The sequence below is a fragment of the Eurypyga helias genome, unplaced genomic scaffold, assembly GCF_000690775.1.
Source record: "Eurypyga helias isolate BGI_N326 unplaced genomic scaffold, ASM69077v1 scaffold17156, whole genome shotgun sequence".
Classification (NCBI taxonomy): Eukaryota; Metazoa; Chordata; class Aves; order Eurypygiformes; family Eurypygidae; genus Eurypyga; species Eurypyga helias.
In genome coordinates this window covers 1-8,052 of record NW_010258704.1, presented here as the reverse complement: position 1 = coordinate 8,052, position 8,052 = coordinate 1, and the positions used below count along the sequence as shown (strand labels likewise).

General features: G+C 41.4%; 1 protein-coding gene across 1 annotated transcript; it reads right to left on the bottom strand.

The window, feature by feature from the left end:
- Positions 1-4,340: 4,340 nt before the first annotated feature.
- On the bottom strand, positions 4,341-7,919 carry SLMO2 (slowmo homolog 2 (Drosophila)). The gene is made up of 6 exons (XM_010154455.1): positions 7,849-7,919; positions 7,358-7,526; positions 6,915-7,004; positions 6,077-6,147; positions 5,151-5,253; positions 4,341-4,466 (listed from the first exon to the last, which is right to left on the bottom strand). The coding sequence occupies exons 1-6, from the start codon at positions 7,917-7,919 to the stop codon at positions 4,347-4,349; spliced, it is 624 nt and encodes a 207-aa protein (XP_010152757.1). The 3' UTR covers positions 4,341-4,346.
- Between the last annotated feature and the right edge of the window lie 133 nt (positions 7,920-8,052).

Here is an 8,052-nt window from a genome sequence, read left to right as displayed (position 1 = left end):
CACCTAGGTGACATCAGTGGCTGGAGCTTGTTTTCAGAAACGTTTGTCTGATAGAGCTTACGCTCCTTTGACAGACAAGGAAGACGTAGGATTCCAGGTAAATACGGGCCATTATTGCATCTCACTTTGCAGGCAAGGAAATAACATCATCCCTGCAGTAGCACCCTGCTTCCCTTTGTTCCAGCTGTTCTTCTGCAGGAAAAGCAGGGCAATTGCATAGATTGCTGTCGCTCAAAGCTGGCAGTTACACGCAGAGAAAATACCACTGTACAGAGCATCAGGCTAAGAAGGTGAAGTGCTTCCAGTACTTCAGCTAGATCCTTCAGAATATGACATGACTATAAAACGTAGTGAATTCCAAATATGGATTCTGATACACACTTCCTTACTCCCCATTTCACAACACACCTCCTAGATTTTGTTGCAACTGCTGTATGTAAATGAGTTTGGATCTAGGTAAACCGAAGCAGTTATCTCACATGTAAATTGCACCTACATAGTCCCTAAAACCCATTAACAAGGACTCACCCAAACGATGCTCCTTGCCATATTACAGCACAGATTTCTTACCACAAAAGCTGAACAGGCTCTAGGAATATGGAAGTTCACAGCAGGGGCAGTTGTTTAATTTCATTTGGTGTAAAAAGGATTCGGTAAAGGATTAGGAAAGTATTTACGACATATATTGTTAATTTTATCCTATTCAATCTGATATATTCAGCTAGATATTATATTTATTATTTAGCTGATACTTTTTTTAGTTCAGTCTTTTGAAACTTTTTGATTAAAGGACTGTCAAACCTTTCTGGAGAAAAAGAAATGTAAAAAAAAAGCAATCTTGTGTTGAACTTGTGATATGTGCCTGAGAAGAACGTTTTAACTTCATGTTTTACAAAACTGCCATTTTTTCTGTTATAACAACGTAACAGTCTTTACTGCATCAGATACTCCAACAGATGCAACGTGAAGTTATTGTAAAACACATTCTAGAGGCAATGTACTTTCAGCCCATCGAATAGCTTCCTACAGATAAGGAGATGCTCCCTTCTTCTTTCAGTGTCTCACCTTGCTGCTGGCTGCATCAAGATTATACCACTTCTAGTTCTGTTTTGGCTCTGCAAGCTGACTTGGTTCAACAAAAAGGGCGTGAAGACCACTACCTTCAGCACAGGGGAAGAAGTAGGACAGCACAGCCAGGAACAAGGCACAGACAGACAGGGGACTGTTTCCTTTCACTGAAGGTAAGAATTAGTTCAGCTTAACTGTAACACGTAACGTCACCTTTAGAATAATTCACTTTTATTGCAACGTATCGAGCAAAGCTGTCAAATTATTTGAGAAGCGAACAGGTGCTGTGCAAGTGACAGAACCACCTTCACTTTGAGAAAAGGAAGGATTCTAGAACGACTCAGGGCTTTCACAGAAGCCCCCTTTATTGGCACTCCAGTTCTGTGAGCGTGAACCTCAGCAGGATGCCCATCTTTCCCATGAACCGGCTGTCTGTCAGTGCCAGGGGCTTTGAAAGGCTGCCGTGGCTAGACACTGGGTGCTTAGTTTTACTGTCTGTGACAGTCACTGTGCAGTTCTATATGCTGAACTGCAAATATAGAGCACAACAGGCAGATCAGCAGTTTTCTAGGTTAAAGTTTTTTCCACAACGAACAACTGGTTTACATTTATAGTTAACTGCTATATGGCAGAACAGGTGCTGACACCCACTGTCAGCAAGAAGAAATACTTCTCAGGTAAAGTAAGCCTTTTTAAAAGTACTTAATTTCTATTGCTGACTGAAGAAAGTGGCATTATTGTGGTATTATGTTCATATACACTCAAGTTGTTTCAGTGTCACAGTAAATTGAGGATTTTGGTTTCTTCCACGGTAGCAGCTTTCATCATTTCAGACTGTCCCAAGCAGTACCTTGCAGAATGTGAGAGTAGCAGGCAATGAGCAAGATGCAAACACACAAGTCTAACAAGTTTATAGTGCAGATGAGTACATGGAAGCTAGACAACTACACACCACTGAAAAAATGTGAAGCCCTATAGATCTGTAATTGGAATGTCTTGCAGTTAATGTAAAACAAGTTAACCCTTTATACTGCTGCTTTAACCATCCCAAGCCTGTTTCAATCTAGAAATGAAGGTGAGTGTAATTTACAGTAAAAAAAAATCTTTACTAAGTTCACACCAAAATCCCACCACTAGTATGGCCAATTCTTATATCAAATCTGAAAAGTAATATTTGCATTCCTTGTTTCAACTTTTAGATACCAATCAGGTAATACAAGAAGCTATTAACTCCAGAGTATTTCTTCACCCTCACCCTCCTCATTTCAGGTTACTCACCTAGCAGTTAGAAAAAGCAAATAGATCAGAATGTTTCACAGAATTAGCCAGAACTCAGATGAAGTTTTATTTAAAAAGCACCACATACAGAAAGTCATACTCCCTGACAGAGTAAGAATGCAGGCATATAAATAATATAGAACAAATAAAATCATGAGCTTTCACAAAGTTGTTGAATGCTTGCAAAAATTAAAAGTTTTTTTCAGTGCAAGGGCAAACTGTGAGTCCATACTGTACAGTCCTTAGTGCAGGAAAATTAGGAAAAGAAAAAAATGCCTGGTGATGCTGATGGCTAAGCAAACATTTCCAATCAATTTCAAGCACTGCACTTTTATCAGAAACGATGGTACTGATTTGAAGCAGTTTCACACACTTTTTAAACTGAAATGCTATTTCAGTTGTAATAACGGCCTGTAAAAGCATGACAAACCTCAATTATTTCAATTTATTGTTAGTTTCAAAGCATTTATTTCTAGAAAAATATTTAGAATAGTTACATTTTTAGAAGTTATATATATATACCTGTTTTTCCCCCCCCTACCAAATCTTACAGGAAGTTGTCTTCCCATGTGTTTACCCCTTAAAATAAGCTCTGGTTCTCTGTACAGCAGACACTGTTCAGTAGGCAATTTTGATATAAACAGAAATGGCCTGCAGTGTAAAATGTGCTGGAACAGGTGACATTACAGTTCTTAAAGGCTGAGTCCTGAAATTACTTGTAAGCTTGGAGTCAGAATTCCAGGAAAAGCCTCTGGCACCAGCTAATTCAGGGCTGTGTCCTTCCATTTTTCCTTCACGCTGAAGGGACAGCCAGCCCCTGCTGAGGTCAACAGCAGACTGGTACACCGAGTGATGAAGGGTGTCAAGGTCTGACCTTCACGTTCCCACAGCTCTTGACGAGTGACAGTACCAAGACTTCACAGCGAGTACCACGAAACAAACACAAACTGTAGGAAACCTTGTATTCTCAAGGTTTTCATTTAACGAGCCTTGTATTGAGAACAAATTAGGTCAAAAGGTAAAGGAGCCTCTGGAACTTAGAACACTGTTTAAATTAAAGGACAACGGCAGTTGATGTAACAGGTTATTTTGGGAGCATGATCAAGTTAATGAATGTATCGTTAAAATTCTTCAGTATCACTTCCTCTTATGTTTAGGTATCTCTTTAGCCAGCTTGACCTTTTTTTAGTCCTTTAAGTGGTTCTTTGAAATTTTGAAGTGAACACTTACTGTTTCTTAGATGCCCTAGCAGCTTGCAGGATTTTAAGGCTCTATGCTCAATGTACCCCTTTATTTAATGGGCTTTTAGTAATGGAGATACTTACTCTAGAAGTTTTAAGATCATTTTATTTTAAGTTACTGCACATCCAGCTCATGAATCCCGCTTTCAGAAACAGAATTTAGGTCTTAGTAAATAAGAGACGTTTTGTATGACTGAAAAACAATTTGAGTACCATGTTAGCTCAACCACGCAAGTTAAAAAGCTTATCAAAAAATATTTTGTACATGTATTTCAAGCATCAAGTAATAAACTTTCTATTAAACCAAGTTGTATCACACAACTATCAAAAACTAACAAACAGAACAATGCTGGAACAAACCATTCTGCTTAATTTTGGGCTTGGTCCCAAAAGAGGTAGTCCATAAGTCACACACAAACCCACAATTCCACAGAAGTTAACCTAACATGCCAGTCTCCCCCACCATGTGCAGCCTCATGGCTAAACAAGGCTATTTCATATCTGAAAACATAAGTTAGTGTTCATGTAAATACAGGAACTATACTTGAAAATTATTTCTTCGTCTGCAACCGAAACGCAGCCCGGCTGAACCAAGCTTTGGGCAGCAGCCCCATTAGTAAGGATTCAGCTTTTCTCCAAATTAAGTTTGAAACATGCCTCAGACACAGGTATACCTTTAAATAACAAAGGATACGTGTGTTTAGGTTTGGAGAGAAGCTTCAGACTGTTAAACGATTAGTAACACAGGTATATTTACTGTCATTTCTCTACAAATGCTGCTGCCGCCATGGAGTTCCTCATGGTTCCTCTCGCTGAAGCTGTGAACTCTTCGATTTCTGCATTCAGTCTATTAATTACCCATTCCAATGCTTCACGGCCCTACAGTTAAAGAAATATTTATCAGTGTATAAATCTTAGAAAATAGGTTAAATCCTATCTTACTGAAAATCAGTGAGGACACAGTAGTTGAAAAAGGAAGAAGAGGTACAGAAATACCTGCCTCGGGTATTTTTTACTTCAGTAAGCAGAGTACTGCAGGAACACCTACTGCCTTACATTTCATGAAAAAACTCCTCCTGTCAGCAGGGCTCACATTATGAGCCACAAAAGACTTTTTATCCAGATTGTTTTACCATTCCTGAGGCTGAACTCACGACAACTCTGGATTCCCAGAGGACAGGCTCTCAACTAAAGCACCACTTCATTACTCCCACGTAACTACTTCAGATCTGTCTGGAGGTTATCCTTTTTCCACGGCAAAAGCTAATAGATGGCACCGAGTGGGCAGCAGAAGAGCCACAGCGCCAGGCGGTGAAGCCAGTGGAGATATTTTTCCAGTGAAGATTCGGAGAGCTTGGCCAATAATAATTTATTATTTCCCTTCACAAGACTAAAAGAGGGAAGAAATCCAGCAAGCTGAGCATTCAGTCTCTACAACAAAGGCAGCAGAACTATGGGGACCCTTCCTGAGATTGTTGACAAAGCCACAAAGTAAAACCACGATTTCTATTCCCCTTGTCACGGAGCCCGCAGTCACACATTTCACATTGGGGTCACACTTACTTTGTTAGCGTTGGAGGAAATTGTGTTTGCCATTAGCCCTTCTAGGTAACTGCTGAGACTGACACCTTTTACAGATATTATTGCTTCTTGTGTCAGAATGGTTCTGAAACAGAGAGCAGAGAGCTGAATTATTCCGAGTAGTTTAAAGAGAAGAATGCATCACTGAAAGTTGCTCCTCCCCAACAAGTACATTTCCTCATCAGCTTCACTGCAGAACACAGAACTTGCCCCATAAACACAGCTCACTGCCACAGTGCTTAACTGCTTTATGCTTCTTGCCACTCACAAAAACCAAGAGTCCCACTAAGTTCAGGTGTCCCTTTGTGACACTCAACTATTTCCATCTTCAGCAGCAGCGAGCTGAGAGTGGAAGCAGCAGATTTCCAGTGAAGGAATACTGGGGAGATGGTATTAAGACATACTTCAGCACCAGGGATGTAACATTTCTGACTGCCACACGAGAAAACACCTCTTACGTTACAATCCCTAGAAAGATCCTTCAGAATTATTGCTAATTCCAGGAGTTTAGATGTGGCAAGCTCTAAAGTTGCCTTACAAAACCCCACAGCCACACCTCCAAAATTACAGCCTAAAGGCAGCTAAAGGAGCCTCCAGTCCAGGTTCTGTGCTCAGGCTGCGGAGGAGATCAGAAGTAAGGAGCTGATAAGTGAAGACATATGTAAACTCAGTTACAGCCAGGACACAGGACAACTCCCTGAGAAACTGGACTGGACTCCGTCACAGCATGACAGCAAGTCTCCCAGCAGTGCTCTGCAGAACCAGCATCACTAGAGAAAGTAACAGTCCATTTAACTCTTCTTTAGACAAGGGGATGTAAACCTCATCTTCCGTCCAGGGGAAACCACGGGAATTTTCAAAGCCAAAGTCTGTACTGAGATCACCCTGAAGTACAAAGAGGTACTCACTTGTCTGGCTGGTGAGGGTGTGGTTTATAGACAAGCCTCTCATCTACCGACACCAGGTTTGTAAATGAAATCTGCAGAACATAAGAAAACATCACCCCTTGATAAAAATACTAAAGGAACGTCGTAAATAAAACTGCAGATTCAAAGCTGATGTTTATATCCAATTTAAACATTTCACTTCTCCTGCAAGTGTTCAGGTTAGGGAACAAGCTTAAGAACCCCCCAGGTTCATCATTTGCTGAGCATTTTGGGATCATTTACCAGTACACACTACCACATCTAAGAACCTTTCAGGAGTGGGATCAGTCTGACGGAGTAGTACAGAGCGCAAAATGCTAAACGATAAGGAAATGGTGACAGGGCACACCAAATGGCCTTTAAGGTTTTTTCTGAACACTGCCCCCCCTGTCCCCCCAAACTACTGCCAGCCTGCTCATCAGTCTGCACAGACACTTCGGTCCTGACAAGTTCCAAACACCCAGTAGCTCCTTTCTGAAATTAAACCTTTAACTTTGATTGTTCTAATGCCATTTTTGTGTGATTTTCGTGACGATATTATGAATTATGATAATCTGTAAAGGTTTTTCCTGAACCCGCCCCCCCCGGTCCCCCCAAACTACTGCCAGCCTGCTCATCAGTCTGCACAGACACTTCGGTCCTGACAAGTTCCAAACACCCAGTAGCTCCTTTCTGAAAAACAGAACCGGTCAACTACAAACACATTACTTAAACCTTTAACTTGGATTGTTCTAATGCCATTTTTGCGTGATTTTCGTGACGATATTATGAATTATGATAATCTGTAAAGTATTTCAGTTGCATAAACACAACGACTTACATTACTGGACTTAAGCTCCATTGTTTTTTTCACTGGGTCAACAACAGAGTGCTCCTGAATATACGTCTTTGTCCTGCACGTGCCAATGAGCTGGAAGACAGGCAAACATACGGAATGAATTACGCTAACCAGCTGCAGTTTTTTTAGTGCCTCTAAATGCACAAGAAGTGCTTATTGTATTGAACAGACACTGAGACAACAGAATTAGCTTAAAATTAAACTACTAAGTTGAGGGAGATCTCATTTTAAAGATGGAAGCAATCTAAGATCTAAGCTATTTTTGGCTATCAAGAAGTCACTATGTGTACTGCTGTTGTGCTTTTGTGATACATAAATGCTTAGATGTTTAAGCCATTAAGTTATGAAATGCCTATTACAACACCTGGTTTACAAGCTTCCCCTCCTTCCGGCATCCTTTTCAAGCTCCGCAATGCCACACATACCGATTTCACAATAGAGGGTATTCCCCATTCTGTACTGAGCAGCCTGTGGCTGTGCAACTTCCCACTGGGGTCTACGTGTCTGTCCAGGACATCGACTCCAACCACGCTGGGGTTCATGGGATTTGGGTATTTCTGCATGGCAGCTGTTGTTACCGTTTCCCAGGGGTGACTGCAAAACAGAATCAAGAGACGGAGTTGCACACTTTCGTTTCTTAACAGGATTTCGATTAAAAGTGAACACATCGATCAATTTATATTTTTAAAGTGGCTCAGTTTGCAAACATCCTTTCCTAGAGGAAAACACCTACTTTGTGGACTGGACATTGGTACCTGCAAGTTAAGCATAAAATACACCTCATCCATCAGTGCTCCCGAGTTCAATTACCTTCTGGCTCACGGTTCGATAAGGCACTTTCCCTGTGACATCATGCTGAAAGATGGCCATTCCTGTCAGCTTTCAGTAATACCACAGTCGTTTGTTAAGCTGTTACTTTCCCCTAACAAGTATTTCCTTCGGATTATTTCTCAACGCAGGTGTCTTGGAGCACTGGAGCCCCGACATGAACCGACTCATAGTGCTTCTCCACCCGGACGGCGAGGGCAGCACAAAGATAACCGGTAGGTCTCGCGGCGCAAGCGGCGCCCCCGTTCCGGTAGTCGGGCCTGCGACCCAGCCGCCCAGGCTGCTGCCCTCC

Bases quoted from the DNA above. Each gene is read 5' to 3' on its own strand.
- SLMO2 (XM_010154455.1), bottom strand. From the start codon at position 7,919: ATGTCGGGGCTCCAGTGCTCCAAGACACCTGCGTTGAGAAATAATCCG. The intron at 7,005-7,357 runs GTATGTGTGGCA...CCTGTCTTCCAG, and splicing joins TACCCTCTATTGTGAAATCG to CTCATTGGCACGTGCAGGAC. The intron at 5,254-6,076 runs GTGAGTACCTCT...TCTCTGTTTCAG, and splicing joins CACCCTCACCAGCCAGACAA to AACCATTCTGACACAAGAAG.